The sequence below is a fragment of the Neoarius graeffei genome, chromosome 24, assembly GCF_027579695.1.
Source record: "Neoarius graeffei isolate fNeoGra1 chromosome 24, fNeoGra1.pri, whole genome shotgun sequence".
Lineage (NCBI taxonomy): Eukaryota > Metazoa > Chordata > Actinopteri > Siluriformes > Ariidae > Neoarius > Neoarius graeffei.
Window position 1 is genome coordinate 11,426,134 of NC_083592.1, and position 24,183 is coordinate 11,450,316.

Genomic DNA, 24,183 nt, shown 5'->3' on the forward strand with positions numbered 1-24,183 from the left:
ACCTTCTAATTCAGTGTTTTTTCTTTTCAAAGTACACTAGCTTTGGCCATTATTAAAAAATGCTCTGTTTCCGGTCCACCGGCCGGGTGAGTGCCGTCTGTGCGGTTAAAATTTTTTTTTTTAACGCCAGTTTTTCGACATTTTTTTCAGGTTCGTAAATCTAAAATCGAACTTGACATTTACGCATTCCGCGCAGAATATAGAATCGAATCAGCTCTGCGCATGCGTCGTGCGGCACAAAAAAAATGGCAGCCACCATGAAGGAAGGAGATCCGGAGTTTTCAAACATTTGCTTAAGTGTGAAATCGCAAAATGGTATTCTAGCGAACAACAAAATAGTAAAGATTCAGGAAAACAAATCATTCAGTGATCATTTTAATAGTGTAATTTCATCTGCAGTAGGCCTAACGCTCGATTTAGAACTACAAAAAGTCCGTGTGTCGGACCATCACAAACCGTTACTGGAAAATTCGTTTGATCTTGATCCATCCTAGACGTTACAAACAGCGCTTGAGTTTTGTAATGCGAAATTAATTACCTACTTTGTTAATGACCCTGACAGATCTATAGGAGATCCTAATAGATCTATTCAGAATGAGAACGGAACTGAACAAAAAAATGCATTTATGGAACTAATGCAGGTTGGCTGGACAGAATTAAAAACTGTCTGTAGCAAATAAAAAGAACGAATTACACAGCGAAATTATAAAAGACATCCAGAGAGAAGGACTTTGTCTATCTAGACATACTGGCCAAACTGAAGGAACAAATGTAGTAATGAACGTTACAAACTGCTTGTGGTATTTAGACGGCCGCCAGGACAGAATCAAAGAGGCAGTGAAATGCCGAGGACCGTCTGTGGTGACGCCTGTTCCTGCACGGTAGATTTTATAATATTAAAGTTTTTGTACAAGTTTCAGTTGATTAAACTGTCATATTTTATTAAATGTGTCTGCTTTTGTAATAAAAAAAAAGTACTGAAAGAAAAAGCAAACAGCATTGCGATTTCTTATCCATCTCTATATATATATCATATCTCATTATCTGTAGCCGCTTTATCCTGTCCTACAGGGTCGCAGGCAAGCTGGAGCCTATCCCAGCTGACTACGGGCGAAAGGCGGGGTACACCCTGGACAAGTCGCCAGGTCATCACAGGGCTGACACATAGACACAGACAACCATTCACACTCACATTCACACCTACGGTCAATTTAGAGTCACCAGTTAACCTAACCTGCATGTCTTTGGACTGTGGGGGAAACCGGAGCACCCGGAGGAAACCCACGCAGACAACATGCAAACTCCGCACAGAAAGGCCCTCGCCGGCCACGGGGCTCGAACCCGGACCTTCTTGCTGTGAGGCGACAGCGCTAACCACTACACCACCGTGCTGCCTATATATAATATAATATAAAAAATAAATAAATTAAAAAATCCCTCCCTCCCTACTGAAATTGTTTTTGCTCACCCGGTGGCAGGGCTTTGAACCAGAATTTTTTTCCTATTGGTTCGTTCCGAACAGAAACGGAATTTTAACGTTTCTGGTTTTGGGTTCCACCATTAAATAGACGTTCCCGAACCGGTTAGAACAAAAAAATGTTGTTCCCGGAACGGTTAATTACGTTCCCTGTCAGCTGTTTAACAAATGGCTATAAAATTATGTCTCTGTCTCATCCAGCTTAAGCCAAATGTAGGCTAATTCTATTACAACCTTCATTAAATAAGACAAGAAATAATTCAAAACAAAAATTATTTCAAATGTTGGCGATTTGGACTTGTCCAGGGTGTACCCCGCCTTTCGTCCGTAGTCAGCTGGGATAGGCTCCAGCTTGCCTGCGACCCTGTAGAAGGATAAAGCGGCTAGAGATAATGAGATGAGATGTTGGCGATTTGGATTCTCAGTATGTCTTCCCATCTACACAAACAGAAAAAGTGCCAAAAATGAAAGATAATTCGTTTAGTGTGTTACCAAAGGCTAGTCAGGCCCTATAGAGGGCTACCGCATGACGTCACCGCGCCGCGAGATTTTGTTAGGCGCCATATTGGAAGACCAAGTACACATCTATGCAAGTACATACATACATAAAACAAACTACACCTGAAACGTAGCCAGGGCCGGTTCTGCCCTAATCTGGACCCGGGTGCAAACATCGCGCAACCCCCCCCCCCCCAAAAAAAAAACACCAGTCTAAATCAGGACAACCATCACATAACTATAAACATTTTATATCAACTATTAAATGGGCTATAATAAATAAGCCTGCAGGCAGCCACGGCGGGCTGCCTCAGAAAACTAACCATTTGTCCTACCTTAAAACTCGTTTTGCATTTTCTGCCTCCTTTTTTGTATTTTCGACCCTCCGTTTATTTTCTTTCCTTTTCTGAAAACCCGATTTGTGTCCAGACATTTTGTTCTGCTACCAACGAACTAACTCGTCAGGTCTCGTCTCTCGAGTCCGCGATGATTCCCGTGGGAAGGGCAACAACTGATACATTTTTACAAACAGCCAATAGGGAGGTTGCATCGTTCAGGCTCTTCTTTGCTCAGACACTCAGTAATGCACTTACTCACTTATTATCACATGGAGACGTGATAGCAGTCCACCTTCCCGCTCTCTCCATTCAATCAGCGAACGTCACACAGGAAGTGAACCCCAGCGGGTCATAGAAACTTGCGCAGGAGAAGAATGAATTTTTTATTTGTAGGCTAAGGAAACTTTGAGGAACGAAATAAAAACCGGTATTAACCGGTTACCATTATTTTTAATAAGCGTTTCTGTTCCGGAACATAAAAAATAATAAAGTTTCTGGTTTCGTTTCTGTTCCATGTGAAATAGAAAAAGTTCCCGGTTTTCGTTCCTTGAACCGGTTCAAAGCCCTGCCCGGTGGACAGGAAACGGATTTTTTTTTAAGGATGGCCTTACATTTACCAGTTATTCCACGAAATCGAGTCGTACATGAGCAGATAGCCGACGAGGCGCTGAATTGGCTATAAGCCGTGTACGAGAAGATTGAGTGGAATAACTTTTATTCTATCCACATTCACTGGATTTTGAGAAACAGAGCATTTTTATTTGTATTTTTATCAAATTCGATAAATAAAAACTTTACACAACATCTGACAATCATTTCCGCTTAGAATGTAAACAAACTGGCAAAACGACAGGAACATTTTGTGGAAAATGCTATAATAATATTAATTCTTGGAAAAAAAAAACCTCAATATCAAATATGTTTATTCCATATTTTGTTGCTTTGTTTTGTAGTTTTGGGGGTTTTGTTTTCAAGTAGATTTTTTATTTCATCCTCGATTGGTTCAGCAACACGCGCCGCCATTTTGTTTTTCTCTACTCACGGTATCCTTGACTTGCAAGTGACGTCAAAGCAAAATAGAAACCTGGACGTCGGCCATGTTGGTGGATATACAAACGCGGGGTCAAGTGACGTTCCATACAAAAACAGTCACGTGTGCGCAGCGCTCTTTGTTTTTCCACTGCTTTAAGCGTCCGTTTAGCTCTGCCACATCTTTGTGCTGTATGTGGTTGTGGTCACAACAGTACTTGTGACCGTGGCACGTTCCGATTTTTTAGAATTCCGTTCGTTATTCGGAAAGAGGGCGAGGAAACTCTGAGGCTTAGTACGGAGAGGAGACGAGGGGATCAGGACACTAAATCCAACGACCATTTCGTCCAATAGTTAAGACATTTCGTCTAAAGCCTTTTTCATACGCACTATGAATTATTTTATATTTCAGGTATTCCGGTGTTCGTGAACGAAGCCCCTGTGAGAGCGCTGCTCGGCGCCTAAAGATTTAACATGATCCAGCCGGCTTTAAAAATTAATTCTTCGGCCAATGGAGCTCACAGCAAAGACAAATTTTACAGGCACCTCCCTCTAAGCCTCCTGCTTTGAAACAGCATGGTCTCGGGTCGGTAGGACCGTGCCTCGGCCCGGGATTCGTGAATGAAGCCCCGCAAGAGCGCTGCTCGGCACCTAAAGACTTAATATGATCCAGCCAGAAACACAGACATGCAAGTGAGCAGCCTGCAGTGACAAGGGAATTAAACTCATCCCAGGGTCAGCAAGTGGCACGGGCCGACGTAGTTACCCCCCTTAGTACGCTCTTTAGTGTCGAAGCGCACGTATTATGACACTCATTTGCTTTAGTCAAATTCCACCGAGAATTCCTTTTTTCAAATAAACAAATACCTGAAATATAAAATAATTGATAGTGCGTATGAAAAAGGGTTTGGACGAAATGTCTTGACTATTAGTACTCGATGGTCGGTAGAAGCATCTTTAGAAAAGTCTGACTTTTTAAAATAATATGGGTCAAAACCACACGTATCTATACACATATACCGTAAGATCATGGAAGAATTTTATTTCGTGTTGCTAGAATTTTGCTATAAAATCAGCGCTCTCTTGTCGTGGTTCACTCGGTCGTTGTTATAATTTTAACACGTGTATTACCATTTCGCTTCTAGGAGTGCCAGCAAAATTATACGATAGAAACGATCCAGACTGGGCACCCACTCAGAACACGGGCTGTGTTTCGTCCGAGGTCGGACTTGATTCTTCGGCACCCGAACCAGATAGAACGCGATGGTTGGTAGAAGCGTCTTATCTTTAAAAAAGTCAGACTTTTTAAAATAATACGAGTCAAAACCACACATATCTATCTTCTCTTTGTATCGAATCTTCGCTCGACCGTTCAAATCGTGGCAATACTGAGAAAATTCAGCACTGTTTACAGACACGCTTTCAGCGGCTGCCATCCTAGTTGCTTCGTCTATCTGCCATCATGACGTAGCGCATTTTGATCACGTGCTTGCAAGTCATCTATATGAGCTGACAGCCTCGTAGTAGAGTAGCCAATCCGAGCGGGCGATCGCTCGTATCCGGCGAATGTGGATAGAAAAATTTTAATTCTCCGAGAAGAGAAGTACACTCGTCTACTTTTGATACTAAGTGTACGTGAAGTGTTTGATGCGCTAGCATTTCTAAACAGAACAGTACAATTATAATCAATCGTACAATTAATCGCATTTCTGAGTGTGTCTGAAGACAAATAGATTTAGCAGCGTGACGTACTAGCTCTTGTAAGAATACCCGAGGAGTATAGAGGGATCCCGCATGACGTCACCGCGCCGCGAGATTTCGGTAGTCGCCATATTGGAAGACCAAGTACACGTCTATGCAAGTACATACATACATAAAACAAACTACACCTGAAATGTAGCCAGGGCCGGTTCTGCCCTAATCTGGACCCGGGTGCAACATCGCGCAACCCCCCCCAAAAAAAACAGTCTAAATCAGGACAACCAGTGTTCGAACTACGGGGGTACTCGGGGGATCCAAGATCCCCTGAAACAGACATGAGATCCCTTGAAAACATGATTTGGGAAATGTTGGGGGGTCTCGAAAATATTGGCAAAATGATGTTTATTGACACAGCAATCGTGTGTAACGGGAAGCATTTGCATATCCGAAGTGTTGTGTTTACATCAAAGATAAAATAAACCGATATGACAACGACTGCTGCTGCCAGGTTGGTTGTTGAGTAGCCTGACTGTTTTTTTTTCTTGCGTGTGGTATCATTGTTGATGCGAGGTTGTTTTATGCGGACACGATTTCCCCTGATGAGTTATGACTTCAGACGTGATGCGTGTGTGGAGTCCGTGTGATATGTGCGTAAGATAGGCTTCTCATGTGTTTGGAGAGCCGCGCTCCGAGACAAGCGCAAGCACCCCCCCCAGGGAAAAAAAGGGACCCCCCCGAAAATATCGGCATAGTTCGAACACTGAGGACAACCATCACATAACTATAAACATTTTATATCAACTATTTTAACTAAATGGGCTATAATAAATAAGCCTGCAGGCAGCCACGGCGGGCTGCCTCAGAAAAGTAACCATTCAATGACGACTGAAAGCCTGCAGCCACGGCGGGCTGCCTCAGAAAACTAACCATTTGTCCTACCTTAACTCGTTTTGCTTTTTCTGCCTCCTTTTTTGCATTTTCGACCCTGCGTTTATTTTCTTTCCTTTTCTGAAAACCCGATTTGTGTCCAGACATTTTGTTCTGCTACCAACGAACTAACTCGTCAGGTCTCGGCTCTCGAGTCTGCGATGAAGGGCAACAATTGATACATTTTTACAAACAGCCAATAAACAGCTAATGGAGCACTTGCATGTGACGTCACAGCCGATCCAGATTGTGACAGACGCCATCTTGTCGGTCAAACGCCATATTCCGCCTTCTACTTCTACTTCTGCTTTTACTTCTACCTTTTCTTCTGGAAAACCCTACTATATACAATTCTACTACAACGGCTGCGGCTACAAGCTCTCCCTACCTGTGCACGTTTTTTATGTTTTTTGTGTGTATTTTTGCGTGTTGTTCGTCTGTACCGGACTTCAATATCCACTACAACCGTATGGACTTACTGGACATTGGTTTCCAGCAGAAAATGATGGTTTGTAGCGATTTCCATCGCATGCACAACATTCCGGATGAGATAGCGAGACCAGCGGGGTCTCCGTGGATTGTTATTGGAAGCAAAGCGAAGGAGGCGGCGCCGGGAGCGGAAGCAAAAGCGAGGCTACAGGCAGAGCCGGCCTGTTGACTAAGCTCAGAAAACAGCCACTCAAATCTCCACTGCCAAGCCTCTACCTCTCCAACGGCAGATCCATGTAAACAAGACGGACGATTTGGAATTACCTTATTCTATTCTATAATCGGCTGGTCAGTGCTATACTCAATACTTAAGTGACTTACCCAACCAATGAGGATTCTTGTTTACAGGATGCCACATCTGAGTCGCTGACAAATCCTGAATTTCTGTAAAGATAACTGTCCAGAGATTTATAAGCACGCAGTGCTTCACCACTGAACAGCGAGGGAAAGTTAATGAGGTAATTATACACGTCTGGGTATTCCACCTCTGGCAGTTCAAAATCTGGTCGCGAAAACTCCGTCCGGTAAGCCATAAGGGTCATAAATCTGTAGATCGTTTATTTTAGACATATATCTAGTTATCTGTTCATTAGAAAAAGGAGTCGTGTAGTCCGTCGGTTGAAATTGATCCATTCTGTACACGAGTGCAGCAGTATTCAGCGGTGTTTTTGACCGACAAGATGGCGGTTGTGTACTTTCCGGTCACGTGACTGCAAGATCTCTAGAGGGAGGTTGCAACGTTCAGGCTCTCCTTTGCTCACAGACACTCAGTAATGCACTTATTCTCTGTCTCCTGGCAGAAAGCTCCTTGGTTTGCTCCCCTTGTGTCTCAATCACAGCTGGTATTCTGAAGAACGACTTCTTTTCACCTTTCCCATCAGCTTTGTTGGAACACCCTAACACAGCACAAAAGTTTACCATTGTAGGTTTATGATGAATCAAGTGCCTCGTGGGTTTCAATTCCGCGCGCTGCCGTTATTTCCCCCGATCACGAGTTTGTTGGTCTTCCAATATGGCACAGGGTCTGTTTACTTCCGGTTTCCGGTGACGTCAGCGGGAAGGGTCTATACTTTCGATTTGTGACAGAAGTACATGGGAGTACGTTTTGTATCATTTTTCACACAGTCAGCCTGAACCAATTATAAAACTAATGAAGGGATGCTAGAAATGTCGTAAGCCTTTAGTGTGCTTTCAGTACACTGGGATTATATGCATTTCCAGTAGCTTAAAGATTTTTTTCATAAAGTAAAAAAAAAAAATACTACTTGCTGCACGAATTAAACTCCGCCTGTGATTTAGCACTGCTGCTTATTTAATCATCTTAAATTCTCTTCTAGCACGCACAGCTGTTTATGAAGCGATGGTGGTTATATGTGTGTAAAACGACTACTGGCGAGAAGACGTTCATTATGAAGCGTGCACTGAAAGCAATTTATTGTCTCCATCTGCTGAGACGCCGCCTCCTATTTCTCCCTTTATATATGAAAGCTTAATCCAACTGCTGTACACAGCAGGAGTTCCAACGCTCGCTTTGTTCGAGCGAATCGCTTCACCAAAGTCAAGGTCGTGTCTTTAAAGAATAACAGGGCCGTGTTGATGTCTAGCCAGAGCAGAGGCATGTACATCCAGCAGGACAGCCTCCTTTCAATACCATTTCTCAGTCTGAATCCAGATTACAAGTGTACGGTGAAGTGAGAATGAAGGACTTGACCTGAGCCGGGATGAAAAGATGATGTACAAGTGTGAATGGAGGTGAAGAGCAAGCTGTTTACAGAGGTGAACTGACACCGCTGCCTGCTCTCTGCGCCTTCCTGGAGAAGGTCATTGATTCGTTCTCACTATGCTGACGTTGATGGATCCGGGGCTGGCGCTAAGGCTCTTGCTTTCAGTGAGGCGAAAAAGTCAATTTGCTTCTAAAACTGGAATGTTTGTTAGATCGCGACTGAGGATTGATGCAATGTGCTGAAATCTTAGTTTGAAACAAATAGAGAGCACAAGCGCAGCTAGCAGGTGAACAATGAAGTCTTTCTCGAGAATCTGTAAATGCAATATGTACTGTATAGAGTTTTGTACATCACCGCTCAATACGAGTTATGAAGAAAACCGAATAATATATATTTTTTTTTTTTTAAAAATAATGACTCTCTCACTGAGCCATGTTGAAATCCTGCAGACATCATCTCTGAAACGAAGCAGCGGTGTGAGACCTTGTTAAGCGTTCGATTTAGCGCTGACGGAGTGACCTGGTCAGGTGTGACACCCTCTATGGGGTTCTTTCTCAGATTGCTTCACGCGGCTGATGTTTTCAGGTCGTTTTCCCCGATGGAGGTGGATCAATAGCAGCCGTGTTTGATGGCCCTTTGGCCCAGAGGTCTTCTCTGCTTGACGGTTTTTTTTGGCATGCCTCTTATTACATGGCAAAATTGTCTTGTTTTTCTTGTTTCCTGTACCGTTTGTTCACGTGTCACCACCTTGTTCTCCTCTTGCCGCATTCAGAAAGCCTCAGTCCCCCCCTCCCTTCCCCTCCACACTCGCACAGCAGGGGTCTGAGGGTATTTTCAGGCACTCTAATGATTTTGTCATGCTCTGATTCCGTTGTCAATTTCAACAAGTCTAAGCAGTATTTTCAGAGTCATATGACTTTTTTGTATTCAGCACAAGTTCAGTGACAATAATATCTATGTAGTCTGTACTGTATGTCATGATTGGACTTAAAAAAAACACACATAAATGAAGATGTTGTAAAAAGCAGTTTTAGACAGGGATGAGAATGGGACATTTAAAAAAAAAAACTCTGAAATGTCTGCCAACTTTCCCACACACACACACACACATATATATATATATATATATATATATATATATATATATATATATATATATTAGTGCTGTCAAAAATGTCGTGTTATTAACGCGTTAACTTGACTCAATTTTAACGGCGATGATTTTTTTATCGCGAGATTAACGCTCTGTGACATGATGTAGGTTTTTCATAAGCTTTTGAAACTGCCAGGAACTTGGAACAGAGACTTTGCTTAGAAAAACGATAGCAGCTAGACTGTAATGCCACGCCCGCACAGCCAGAGTCCTCTGCCCTCCCCCCAAAGAACCAGCGCGGGCAGGGCGCGCTAGACCCGCGCCTCGGGACGAAGAGCCACGGTGCTCGGCTTAGGTTTCGTTTTCCCATCGGCGGCTCCAGCCCGACTTTGCAGTGGCTGTGACAAGACATGTTATACTCTGCAATAAAAAAAACAACATTGGTACAAAGCAAGCCCATTCACTTTATGCTGATAAGAGAATTACAATGTTTTTTATGTGACAAAAATGTGCGATTAAATTGCGATTAATCGTGAGTTAACCATGACAGTCGCAACATTAATTGCGATTAAATATTTTAATCACTTGACAGCACTAATATATATGTACACACACACACACACACACATATATATATATATATATATATATATATATATATATAAAGGATGAAGTTAATGAAACAAACTTTTTGTACAAATTATTTATACTGTACTATATTTAGAATTATTGTATTTTCTGGACTTCTTTTTAATTGAGTTTTGAAATAAAGGTTGTTTATATATTTATATTAAACTTGGTACAATAAACAAATGTTAATTATGTAAAAAAAATGATGCTAATCATTATTATTTCCTACAAGCCCCATTTTCCACCTGACTCTTGTGCGCATGCGCGAACCCCCCTGCGTTTCACTCTGGAGCGCTTGACCTCGTGTCCATGAAAAGCCAGTTTCCCAGTCCGCCGTGTCCCCAGCGCTGCGGTACCGTCTTTAAACACATTTGTGCGATCCAGCGCTTTTTATTGCAAACGATTCTCCTCCTTATTTTGGGGGTATTTGTCATACCCCAACCACACTTGTCATTAAACAGACATCTTCCCATAATTATCAACGCTTTCTAGCGCTACCTGCAAGCTACCTGCGCATCTCTCTCTCCACAACCACACCGCCTCCAGCAGCCTCCTAACGTTAGCTCTTGATCTACAGAATGCACAGAACGCACAGAACCAATGCCGCCCCCAAAAGGTGTGCAGGTCACTTTTAAAATTACAGTTTAAAAAAATACCCCAAACCGGATGGGGACATTCCACTCGTTCGGTCCAATATTAAATTTAATACCTCCCTTTCGAAAATTCCAGTCATTCCAAACAATTTAAGACGTTTTTAGGCCTTGAATACCGACAGTTGTATTTAAGACTTTTTAAGGACCCGCGGGAACCCTGGCCTCGCTTTGCGCCGACCCCTACCCCCCCTCGAAATTTTCTCATCGGATTTACATGTTTCACAAAAATGACATTTTCAGCGGGAAAAACTCGGAATTCCACAGATACGCGGAAAATTCTCATCCCTGTTTAGAACACTGTTGGAATGTGTGAAAGAAAAAAAAAAAACATGACCTTACACATTCTGTCGAACCGTTTTGGTCACTTGAGGTGATTCTGTTCGGTCTTAGGAATGCATCGAGCGCAAAAACTTAAATCTGCTCCACCGATTTGGACAATTAACTGGCCATCAAAAAAATGTATGTCCTATTATTTTGGGATAAAGGGTTGGGAGGGGGATTCAGTGAGAAGTGTGAAAAATTTCCATTCCATTCAATGAGAAGAGTGAAAACCCCTCCCACTGCCAACTCTCAATCCCATCAGGTCAAGTCCCAATGGGTAAGGTCATGTTTTTTCACACATTCCAACACGGTTCTAAAACTGCTTTTTACATCAGCTTCATTTATCTGGTGTTTGACTTTATTTTGGTATTTGACTGTATTCAGTGTGTCTTGAAATTAACTCTTGTACAATTTTACTCAGTTCAGAGCCACAATCAACTCTGTTACACAATTACTCTGTAATTTTGCTCCAACTCCAAATTTCACTCTTTAAACTCAACATAGAGCAAAATTAACTATTTTTAAGGAAAATACTTTGCTCAGTCATTTTTCCTGTGTATGCACTACAGCGCACGCATATCAACCGATCTGCTCATCAGAAATAGGAGAAATATTTACACTTACTCGAGTTGATCTTTGGCTGGATTGAGTCGAAGTTTAAAAAAAAAGAAAAGAAAAAAAGCACCACGTCGCAGTTCTCACGATTGAACTGAATCGCTGTCCTGAATCATCTGAAGCACATAAAATCCACGTGCCGTCTCGCAACAAGTTTTACCTCCATATAACCTAAACTACTGTATGTCTGACAGATTTGATCCTGTTTACGATGGGCGTTCCCACCGTGAAAGAGAATCGAAACCGAAAGAGTGAAAGTGATTGTTATGCCGTTACCCTGTGAACAGTGTTTTATGAATGCGCTCAGCGCTCCGACTCTGGTGTGACTGAGGAAGGTGATAAGTTTTATCTCATTATCTGTAGCCGCTTTATCCTGTTCTACAGGGTCGCAGGCGAGCTGGAGCCTATCCCAGCTGACTACGGGTGAAAGGCGGGGTACACCCTGGACAAGTCGCCAGGTCATCACAGGGCTGACACATAGACACAGACAACCATTCACACTCACATTCACACCTACGCTCAATTTAGAGTCACCAGTTAACCTAACCTGCATGTCTTTGGACTGTGGGGGAAACCGGAGCACCTGGAGGAAACCCACGCGGACACGGGGAGAACATGCGAACTCCGCACAGAAAGGCCCTCGCCGGCCACGGGGCTCGAACCCGGACCTTCTTGCTGTGAGGCGACAGTGCTAACCACTACACCACCATGCCGCCCCATGATAAGTTTTATGTTTCATCTAATTTAGGTAAATTAAAAACCATAATACATTATTTGGCAGCAGGCACAGAGGGAAGTGTAAAGTATAAAGTTTCTCTCAATATGTTTATCATGCTTGTATAATGAAACACTCACGAAGATATTTATCTAAATCCAAGTCCATGACCCACTCATTCTAAACCTGCCGAGCTTCGCTGGTAGAGCTCTCGACCCCAAAGGGTTAATAAAGCTTAATGCAAGGATGCTAATTTGCCAAAACTACTACTACTAATAATAGTTTAATATCAGTTTCCACAAATATGGCTCTTCACCTGATATAAAAGCCAAATATACATACTTTACTAATGTTAAAAATCCTAAATATTAATTGTTAGACTAAATATAAAAGATAAGAAAATTTCCTAGCCTGAGATACAAAAAACCTTGAAATACGAAATATTGGAGATATATGAAAAATATTAGTAATATAGTAATAATACTAATTAACCCAATGTAATTAGGTAATTAGATTAGGTTTTATCCTGTGAATCATGAACCATGTAATCTGACGAGCTTTATAACTAAATTGACTAAATGATAGCCAAATTCTCCTATTCGTTAATAGCGAAATAATCTGGGGTGGGTTTCCCGAAAGCCTCTGAAGGCCAAGAGTGTCTTTAATTACCTCCTAAGATCCATCGTCAAGCTAACGTGGTTTTCCCAAACATCATCGTAGCCCAAGCAGTCCTTTAGTTTGGTCTGAATTTACGAGAGACCTGGACCACTTGTTCAAAGCGAAGAGCGACTCGCTCACAGCTGAATACACAGAGTGCGCAGGCGCCTCCGAGGGACTCTCACAGTCAACGGGGGAAACCGGGGTTGAATCTGCTGCTGGTACCAACTATTTTTCTTGTGCATTGCAAGTACATCGAGTTGATCATTAAATAAATATATGCCAAACGTTATGAATATATTTCAATACGTTATGGAATTACGTATGGATATCGGAATGCCACACTATGGAAGCTGAGAGAGGCCCTTCATATAATCCTTTTTTTTTTTATATTCACCTTGTTATCCCAAGATAACGACATAATTAATTCAGGATCTCGAGAAAACAACACAACTAATTAGAGATCTCGAGAAAACAAAACCGTTATTCCAAGATACCGACATAATTAATTCAGGATCTCGAGAAAACAACAACTAATTCGAGATCTCAAGAAAACAAAACCGTTATTCCGAGATAACGACAATTAATTCAGGATCTCGAGAAAACAAAACCGTTATTCCGAAATAACGACATAATTAATTCAGGATCTCGAGAAAACAAAACCGTTATTTCGAGATAACGACATAATTCAGGATCTCGAGAAAACAAAACCGTTATTCCAAGATAACGACATAATTAATTCAGGATCTCGAGAAAACAACACAACTAATTCGAGATCTCGAGAAAACAAAACCGTTATTCCAAGATACCGACATAATTAATTCAGGATCTGGAGAAAACAACAACTAATTCGAGATCTCAAGAAAACAAAACCGTTATTCCGAGATAACGACATAATTAATTCAGGATCTGGAGAAAACAAAACCGTTATTCCGAGATAACGACATAATTAATTCAGGATCTGGAGAAAACAAAACCGTTATTCCGAGATAACGACATAATTAATTCAGGATCTGGAGAAAACAAAACCATTATTCCGAGATAACGACATAATTCATTCAGGATCTGGAGAAAACAAAACCGTTATTCCGAGATAACGACATAATTCAGGATCTGGAGAAAACAAAACCGTTATTCCGAGATAACGACATAATTAATTCAGGATCTGGAGAAAACAAAACCGTTATTCCGAGATAACGACATAATTAATTCAGGATCTGGAGAAAACAAAACCGTTATTCCGCGATAACGACATAATTAATTCAGGATCTTGAGAAAACAAAACCGTTATTCCGAGATAACGACATAATTAATTCAGGAACTGGAGAAAACAAAACCGTTATTCCAAGATAACGACATAATTAATTCAGGATCTGGAGAAAACAAAACCGTTATTCCGAGATAACGACATAATTAATTCAGGATCTGGAGAAAACAAAACCGTTATTCCGCGATAACGACATAATTAATTCAGGATCTTGAGAAAACAAAACCGTTATTCCGAGATAACGACATAATTAATTCAGGAACTGGAGAAAACAAAACCGTTATTCCAAGATAACGACATAATTAATTCAGGATCTGGAGAAAACAAAACCGTTATTCCGAGATAACGACATAATTCATTCAGGATCTCGAGAAAACAAAACCGTTATTCCGAGATAACGACATAATTAATTCAGGAACTGGAGAAAACAAAACCGTTATTCCAAGATAACGACATAATTAATTCAGGATCTGGAGAAAACAAAACCATTATTCCGCGATAACGACATAATTAATTCAGGATCTGGAGAAAACAAAACCGTTATTCCGAGATAACGACATAATTAATTCAGTATCTCGAGAAAACAAAACCGTTATTCCGAGATAACGACATAATTAATTCAGGATCTGGAGAAAACAAAACCGTTATTCCGAGATAACGACATAATTAATTCAGGATCTCGAGAAAACAAAACCGTTATTCCGAGATAACGACATAATTAATTCAGAATCTCGAGAAAACAAAACCGTTATTCCGAGATAACGACATAATTAATTCAGAATCTCGAGAAAACAAAACCGTTATTCCGAGATAACGACATAATTCATTCAGGATCTCGAGAAAACAAAACCGTTATTCCGAGATAACGACATAATTAATTCAGGAACTGGAGAAAACAAAACCATTATTCCAAGATAACGACATAATTCAGGATCTCGAGAAAACAAAACCGTTATTCCGAGATAACGACATAATTCATTCAGGATCTCGAGAAAACAAAACCGTTATTCCGAGATAACGACATAATTAATTCAGAATCTCGAGAAAACAAAACCGTTATTCCGAGATAACGACATAATTCATTCAGGATCTCGAGAAAACAAAACCGTTATTCCGAGATAACGACATAATTAATTCAGGAACTGGAGAAAACAAAACCATTATTCCAAGATAATGACATAATTCAGGATCTCGAGAAAACAAAACCGTTATTCCGAGATAACGACATAATTCATTCAGGATCTCGAGAAAACAAAACCGTTATTCCGAGATAACGACATAATTCAGGATCTCCAGAAAACAAAACCGTTATTTCAAGATCTCGAGAAAACAATTATTTCATGATCTCGAGTAAACAGCTGAGAAATGGTTCATTCAGGTGCGCCAAGAGACTTGTGATATGCTGACTTTGGGGCTATTTCTCATTCTGTATAGACGCAACTTTGGTCATTAGAATGTCTGGAATAGTCGATCACCTAATAAGGTAATATTTTGATCAGGGGTTGACACAGGGACAGATTGCATCAAGTCTTTTAATAAGGGATCATTTCAAAATTAGTCCGCGGCACCTCCGCAGAAGACTGGCCCACAGGGGGGCGCAGCTCTGCTAGAAATCTCAGCTGTTTTCTCGAGATCATGAAATAATTTTGTTTTTTCGAGATCACAGAATAATTTTGTTTTCTCGAGATCTCGAATTAGTTGTGTTGTTTTCTCGAGATCCTGAATTAATTATGTCGTTATCTCGGGATAACAAGGTGAATAAAAAAAAGGATTATATGAAGGGCCTCTTGCGGCTTCCGTACCACACTGATATCGCTGCATTTTTAGTAAAATTTAACTCCATTAGGCGAGGGATTATTGAATTTAGGGTCGTAAATGAGACATTTCTGCACCTGTAACATCGTGTGTGTGTGTCTGTGTGCATGCGCGAGAGAGAGAGAGGTTTTGATCTGTCTCTACCTAAGGAAGTATATATATATATGAGGTCAATTCAACCTCCTTAGGTAGAGACAGATCAAACTCCCCCCTCGCGCATGGATAACAGTTGAAATAATCCTAACTGCACGTTTGAGCAACAGTGAAATGAGCGGGCACGGGGAACACATTTACTTAATTACTGAGTTTATTATTTGCTCATTCTTTCGTGGGAACATTTATTAATTTGATTAACAATCACGCTTGGAATAAAAAAAAATAGTGCCCAAAAATGTAAAACAGTTTCAATTATTAATTACCACATTATACACGTAATGCTTAATGACGATACAATATATTAACATATTTATACACTTTACATTTCATTGGTTTTTTGGTAAAAACGAACACCGTGTGACCTCATCGACTAGACTTAGCAACTACTAATGCCTGTATCGGGGACACGCATTGCAAAGATGCTCTTTGCCCTGTTGCTCTTTAGACTCCTTTTTATGAGTGAGTTCGGGAAAACTACGTCCAGAGACAACGGTCGTTGCTGAAGAGAGTCTCTCTATTCTCTCTTTAGCCCTAAAGGGCAAAAACCGTTATCGGGAAACCCACCCCTGATTAGTCTAGACGCAAGTTCTGACTAGTTTAGCAAGTCCGTGCGAATTTAGAGCCAACTTTTCAGAGTAATCTATAGTAAAATTATCTAATATACAGCGGTGCTTGAAAGTTTGTGAACCCTTTAGGGTTTTCTATATTTCTGCATACATATGACCTAAAACAACATCAGATTTTCACACAAGTCCTAAAAGTAGATAAAGAGAACCCAGTTAAACTAATGAGACAAAAATATTATACTTGCTCATTTATTTATTGAGGAAAATGATCCAATATTACAGATCTGTGAGTGGCAAAAGTATGTGAACCTCTAGGATTAGCAGTTAATTTGAAGGTGAAATTAGAGTCAGGTGTTTTCAATCAATGGGATGACAATCAGGTGTGAGTGGGCACCCTGTTTTATTTAAAGAACAGGGATCCATCAAAGTCTGATCTACACAACACACGTTTGTGGAAGTGCATCACGGCACGAACAAAGGAGATTTCTGAGGACCTCAGAAAAAGCGTCGTTGATGCTCATCAGGCTGGAAAAGGTTACAAAACCATCTCTAAAGAGTTTGGACTTCACCAATCCACAGTCAGACAGATTGTGTACAAATGGAGGAAATTCAAGACCATTGTTACCCTCCCCAGGAGTGGTCGACCAACAAAGATCACTCCAAGAGCAAGGCGTGTAGTAGTCGGCGAGGTCACAAAGGACCCCAGGGTAACTTCTAAGCAACTGAAGGCCTCTCTCACATTGGCTAATGTTAATATTCATGAGTCCATCATCAGGAGAACACTGAACAATAGTGTGCACGGCAGGGTTGCAAGGAGAACGCCACTGCTCTCCAAAAAGAACATTGCTGCTCATCTGCAGTTTGCTAAAGATCACGTGGACAAGCCAGAAGGCTATTGGAAAAATGTTTTGTGGACGGATGAGACCAAAATAGAACTTTTGGGTTTAAATGAGAAGCGTTATGTTTGGAGAAAGGAAAACACTGCATTCCAGCATAAGAACCTTATCCCATCTGTGAAACATGGTGGTGGTAGTATCATGGTTTGGGCCTGTTTTGCTGCATCTGGGCCAGGACAGCTTGCCATCATTGATGGAACAATGAATTCTGAATTATACCAGTGAATTCTAAAGGAAAATGTCAGGACATCTGTCCATGAACTGAATCTCAAGAGAAGGTGGGTCATGCAGCAAGACAACAACCCTAAGCACACAAGTCGTTCTACCAAAGAATGGTTAAAGAAGAATAAAGTGAATGTTTTGGAATGGCCAAGTCAAAGTCCTGACCTTAATCCAACAGAAATGTTGTGGAAGGACCTGAAGCGAGCAGTTCATGTGAGGAAACCCACCAACATCCCAGAGTTGAAGCTGTTCTGTACAGAGGAATGGGCTAAAATTCCTCCAAGCCGGTGTGCAGGACTGATCAACAGTTACCGCAAACGTTTAGTTGCAGTTATTGCTGCACAAGGGGGTCACACCAGATACTGAAAGCAAAGGCTCACATACTTTTGCCACTTATTGGATCATTTTCCTCAATAAATAAATGACCAAGTATAATATTTTTGTCTCATTTGTTTAACTGGGTTCTCTATCTACTTTTAGGACTTGTGTGAAAATCTGATGATGTTTTAGGTCATATTTATGCAGAAATATAGAAAATTCTAAAGGGCTCACAAACTTTCAAGCACCACTGTATGTTCTCTGACTGGTTCAAAGCTAGTTATTATGCTAGTTGTGCCAATTAGAGCAGTTACAGAGCTTGGATTTGAGTCCCTCCAGTAAATTCCCTGTATTGTTATTGTGCCCTTGAGTAATGACTACATTGTGGCCTCTGTAACATACTCCGGCTTCACGTTACATAACCAAACCTTTATCTGCATTTCGCTTCATCTATTTGACAGGAAACAAGCGCTCTGCTTTGTAAACCAGAGATGCACACGCATTTCTGTTTGCAGTGTTTTTTAAAGATAACCTGAACCTTGCATGGCGCGAGAAGCGGGATGATAAATCAAAGACAGCCACTCCGCTCGCCAATCTGAATTTCAAATGAAGCCGAGGTCGAGAGAGGAGAGAGGGGAAGACGCCTCGTACCTCCCACTCGTCGTCCTTCGTTTTCTTCTTCAGGCGAACGCTCCAGTTCTCGCCGATGACCTCGGCACAGTGGGCTATCGTCATGGCAACAGGGGAGGTCAGGCTCAGGCCTGGGGGGCCGTACGTGACCTCTGGTCCCAGCAGGATTTCGCATCTCTCTAACGATGGTGCACTGCAGATAGGAAAAATGACAAGGCAAAAGTTTCACTGAAAAAAAAACAAAACCCAAAAAACTAAATATTCTGTAAAGGTTCAGCATTGTTTAAAAAATAAAATAAAATCAGAATGTTCATCAAGTACAAGGAAAGATTTTAAATATTAATTTCAATGAATTTTGTTATAAATGTAACCTGGGTCATTGTGGCATCCTTTGCTAAATAGTGTGGTTTTTTTTTTTTTAAAGGAGCATTCAGGTTTCGCGGACGACTTTACAATTTCACATCCTCCCATCTGGCTGGATTTAACAATCAGGTATCATAAAACAAATCAAAACGTGCACCACCAGGACTGTTTCTGTGTACGCAAACGGCACGATCCTGCACAAACAATTACCTCAACTGCCAAGTTAGCAGGCTTGGAAGTCATTAAAGGAAGCATGTTTTTGCAGAGAGACCCGTAATTGTGCAGAAAGGGGAGGAAAAAAAAAATCTGCTGATTCCCGAAGGTCATCTGGGAGCAAATCATTGACTGGCTGCTGCATATTCATAAGGCTTTGATTATAATTTCCAACATATCATCGCTTTCTGCCGTCTCCTTGTGACGGTGTGTGAAACGCGCACAAAAGGATGAAGTTAATGAAGGCTCGTGTCCATCACGAAAATTCGGGACAAAAGGATGGGAGGAGATCTGGTAGCATTCTTTGTAAACTGCAGATAATTTATTTTTTTATTTTTTTATTTATCGCAAAATGGATCCTGTCTTGTTTATATTACAATTCTATCAGTTAAAGCGTGTATTAGGCAGACTTTCAAATGGACGTTTTAAAAGAGTGACAAAGAAACAGCATGCCAAAAATATTCAGCTTAGATTTGTTTTTCTTCATTTTTTAATATCCTCTTTGACCTCTGTTAACAAGAAACAATTTGCCAAGGCGAACAGTCGTGACATATCTGAATTTATATAATACATTATTGAGCCTTAAATGGTTTACGTTCTCCAGGTTTTATCTGAAGCATAAAAGGCTTTTCAGAATCCACGGCTGAAAAAGTGATTCAGCGTCTCCTGAGAGGGAACAAGGGCCAGAACTGTCAATCAGCCTATTCATCTGTTCCCACTCACTTACATTAACAATTTCATACTTCATGCATGATGGCTTCCTGAAGAAAGCATTCATCATTTCAAGTATTTTTTTGAAACCTCGAGCTTGACTTTAATCAATCACTGAGAGTTCCTGAGCCTCGATGGCCCTTTACACATCCTCGTTCAACGCGATCAGAGGACGGGAAGGAGCAGTAGCCGAGCCTAACAATAAGCAATACCGGACAATGTGCAATATAAAGTGCAATATCTCTCCTGCCGCCGGCAGCACAACACACTCAGAAGAAAGCGCACCCTGCTCTCTTCTGCATACATGAGCTTACGGGTGCCCGTGATTGGCTAGTATCACTGTAATTGTAATCTGGGCCACGTCTGACCCCGTTCACTTCCCGCTTGTTTTCTGTAAGCATCATTTCCTTTCGTGGATTGCGCACTTCTTTAATTCCTGCTTGCTGGTTTTCATTGGCTAGAAACAACTGTCAGATGACTTATCCTTGACTTGCAAGTGACGTCGAAGCAAAATAGAAACCCGGGTGTCGGCCATGGCGGTGGATATACAAATGCGGGGTCAAGCGACATTCCATACAAAACACAGTCACGCGTGCGCAATTCTCTTTCTTTTAGCTACAGTGGTGCTTGAAAGTTTGTAAACCCTTTGGAATTTTCTATATTTCTGAATGAATATGACCAAATATGATCATTTATTTATTGAGGAAAATGATCCAATATTACATATCAGTATGTGAGCCTTTGCTTTCAGTATCTGGTGTGACCCCCTTGTGCAGCAATAACTGCAACTAAACGTTTGCGGTAACTGTTGATCAGTCCTGCACACCGGCTTGGAGGAATTTTAGCCCATTCCTCCGTACAGAACAGCTTCAACTCTGGGATGTTGGTGGGTTTCCTCACATGAACTGCTCGCTTCAGGTCCTTCCACAACATTTTGATTGGATTAAGGTCAGGACTTTGACTTGGCCATTCCAAAACATTCACTTTATTCTTCTTTAACCATTCTTTGGTAGAACGACTTGTGTGCTTAGGGTCGTTGTCTTGCTGCATGACCCACCTTCTCTTGAGATTCAGTTCATGGACAGATGTCCTGACATTTTCCTTTAGAATTCGCTGGTATAATTCAGAATTCATTGTTCCATCAGTGATGGCAAGCTGTCCTGGCCCAGATGCAGCAAAACAGGCCCAAACCACGATACTACCACCACCATGTTTCACAGATGGGATAAGGTTCTTATGCTGGAATGCAGTGTTTTCCTTTCTCCAAACATAACGCTTCTCATTTAAACCAAAAAGTTCCATTTTGGTCTCATCCGTCCACAAAACATTTTTCCAATAGCCTTCTGGCTTGTCCACGTGATCTTTAGCAAACTGCAGACGAGCAGCAATGTTCTTTTTGGAGAGCAGTGGCTTTCTCCTTGCAACCCTGCCATGCACACTATTGTTGTTCAGTGTTCTCCTGATGGTGGACTCATGAACATTAACATTAGCCAATGGGAGAGAGGCCTTCAGTTGCTTAGAAGTTACCCTGGGGTCCTTTGTGACCTTGCCGAATATTACATGCCTTGCTCTTGGAGTGGTCTTTGTTGGTCGACCACTCCTGGGGAGGGTAACAATGGTCTTGAATTTCCTCCATTTGTACACAATCTGTCTGACTGTGGATTGGTGGAGTCCAAACTCTTTAGAGATGGTTTTGTAACCTTTTCCAGCCTGATGAGCATCAACAACGCTTTTTCTGAGGTCCTCAGAAATCTCCTTTGTTTGTGCCATGATACACTTCCACAAACATGTGTTGTGAAGATCAGACTTTGATAGATCCCTGTTCTTTAAATAAAACAGGGTGCCCACTCACACCTGATTGTCATCCCATTGATTGAAAACACCTGACTCTAATTTCACCTTCAAATTAACTGCTAATCCTAGAGGTTCACATACTTTTGCCACTCACATATGTAATATTGGATCATTTTCCTCAATAAATAAATGACCAAGTGTGATATTTTTGTCTCATTTGTTTAACTGGGTTCTCTTTACCTACTTTTAGGACTTGTGTGAAAATCTGTTGTTGTTTTAGGTCATATTTATGCAGAAATATAGTAACTCTAAAGGGTTCACAAAGTTTCAAGAACCACTGTATGCCATATCTTTGTGCTGTAAATGGTTGTCGTAATAACAGTACTTGTGACTGTGTCACGTTTCGATTTTTTGGAATTCCGTCGGCGATTCGGAAAGAGGGCGAGGAAACACTGAGGCTTAGTACGGAGAGGAGACGAGCATGGCTGAACAACATCGGCAGGGCTGATCGAACAGAGGCTAAAACCAAAACACCTCGTGTTTGCAGTGATCATTTTATCTCAGGTGAGATTCAAAAGCTTTCTTGATAAGACCATGGAAGAATTTTATTTCGTGTTGCTAAAATTTTGCTATAAAATCGGCACTCTCTTGTCGTGGTTCACTCGGTCGTTATAATTTTAACACGTGTATTACCATTTCGCTTCTAGGAGCGCCAGCAAAATTATACGATAGAAACAATCCAGACTGGGCACCCACTCAGAACACGGGCTGTGTTTCGTCTGAGGTCGGACTTGATTCTTCGGCAGCCGAACCAGATAGAATGCAATTATCTGGGTACTCGATGGTCGGAAGAAGCGTCTTATCTTTAAAAAAAAAAAAAGTCTGACTTTTTTAAATAATATGGGTCAAAACCAGACACATCTATCTTCTCTTTGTATCGAATCTTCGCTCGACCGTTCAAATCGTGGCAATACTGAGAAAGTTCAGCATTGATTAGAGACACGCTTTCAGCAGCTGCCATCCTAGTCGCTTTATCAACCATCATGGCAGACGCTCATGACGTAGCGCATTTTGATCACATGGTTGCGAGTCGTCTATCGCTAGGGTTACAGTGGGAGGCTAGTCCTCTGGTAAGTGCGAGAGTTTGACTCCCCACTCAGATCTGTATTGCAGCGTGCTTTGCTAGACGGCAGCAGGTACCATTTTTATGACCCGACTGCGAGTCGAACTTGCGAGCTCCCGGTTGAGAGGCAGACATGCTAACCCCTAGGCCAACTCGCGGTCTCTGGATGATAGCATGCAACAAACGGTTGTTCCCTCATTTCTCTCTCTCTTAAATTAATAAGACAAAAATGCAGCTGCAAGAAACTGCAACGCTCTGTCCTTTCCCAGGACAGAAAGCTGGCTCCAAAAACTACTACAAAACTCTGACCCTGAAGAGTCTTCCCAAAGATGCTGAATACACTTCAACATACACTACCGTTCAAAAGTTTGGGGTCACTTTGAAATTTCCTTATTTTTGAAAGAAAAGCACTGTTCTTTTCAATGAAGATCACTTTAAACTACCGTATTTTTCGGACTATAAGTCGCACTTTTTTTCATGGTTCGGCTGGCCATGCGACTTATACTCCGGTGCGACGTATATACTTTTTTTTTTCACCGCGGAATAACTGGAGCTGATGCCGAGTCTGACGACAGCCACGCAGAAGAAGAGGAAACGGCGCTTCGTCTGCCACTGGAGTTGGCAGAGTTGTTCAGAAGCGACACCGAGGATGAGGAATTCAATGGATTTGCTGATTTGGAGTGAAATCGTCGGCTTGATAAACTTGATTGACCTGTGTTTTATTATTAATGATAGGCCTATAGTTATTTAAATAAGTTATGTAATGATTTTAGGCCTATAGGCTATTGAATAACTTGATGTTACGGTACATATTCAGCCAGTTTTTCTCTGGGCTATTATAAATGATTTTGCTTTGCATTTTTAAAAATAACTCTCCTTCCAAGATGAACTTTATTCTTCATCTCTGATGTTATGGTGTTAATGGTCTGAATAACCTTTAATGTTTTTATCTGATATGACGTTAACTGGCAGGCGCACTTTCTGCCTGTTTTTTTTCTCTGAGCGGTTGTTGTTTTTTTTCACTAGACGGTTGTTTTTACTACCGTACCTGTCTTTGGAGATGATATACCTATAGCCTACTTGGCCTCTGATTTGATGAAATAAAATTCGACAAAAATGAAGAATGACACTCCTCGATGATGACTACAGCTTTAATAACACAGATGAAAGAGCCATGGGGCGATAATAAGCCCTACCGGTAAAAATATTCTAAAAGCAAACTGATTAATGCATCAGTAATAG

General features: G+C 41.2%; 1 protein-coding gene across 4 annotated transcripts in view; it reads right to left on the reverse strand.

Annotated features, from left to right (window-relative positions):
• unc5db (unc-5 netrin receptor Db) overlaps positions 1-24,183 on the reverse strand; it is a 484,543-nt gene that overhangs the window by 38,367 nt on the left and 421,993 nt on the right. For all 4 annotated transcript variants that reach the window (XM_060906684.1, XM_060906685.1, XM_060906683.1 and 1 more), the window contains one exon: positions 18,759-18,930. In XM_060906684.1, the coding sequence (XP_060762667.1) occupies positions 18,759-18,930 (172 nt within the window). The remainder of the gene's footprint in view (positions 1-18,758; positions 18,931-24,183) is intronic.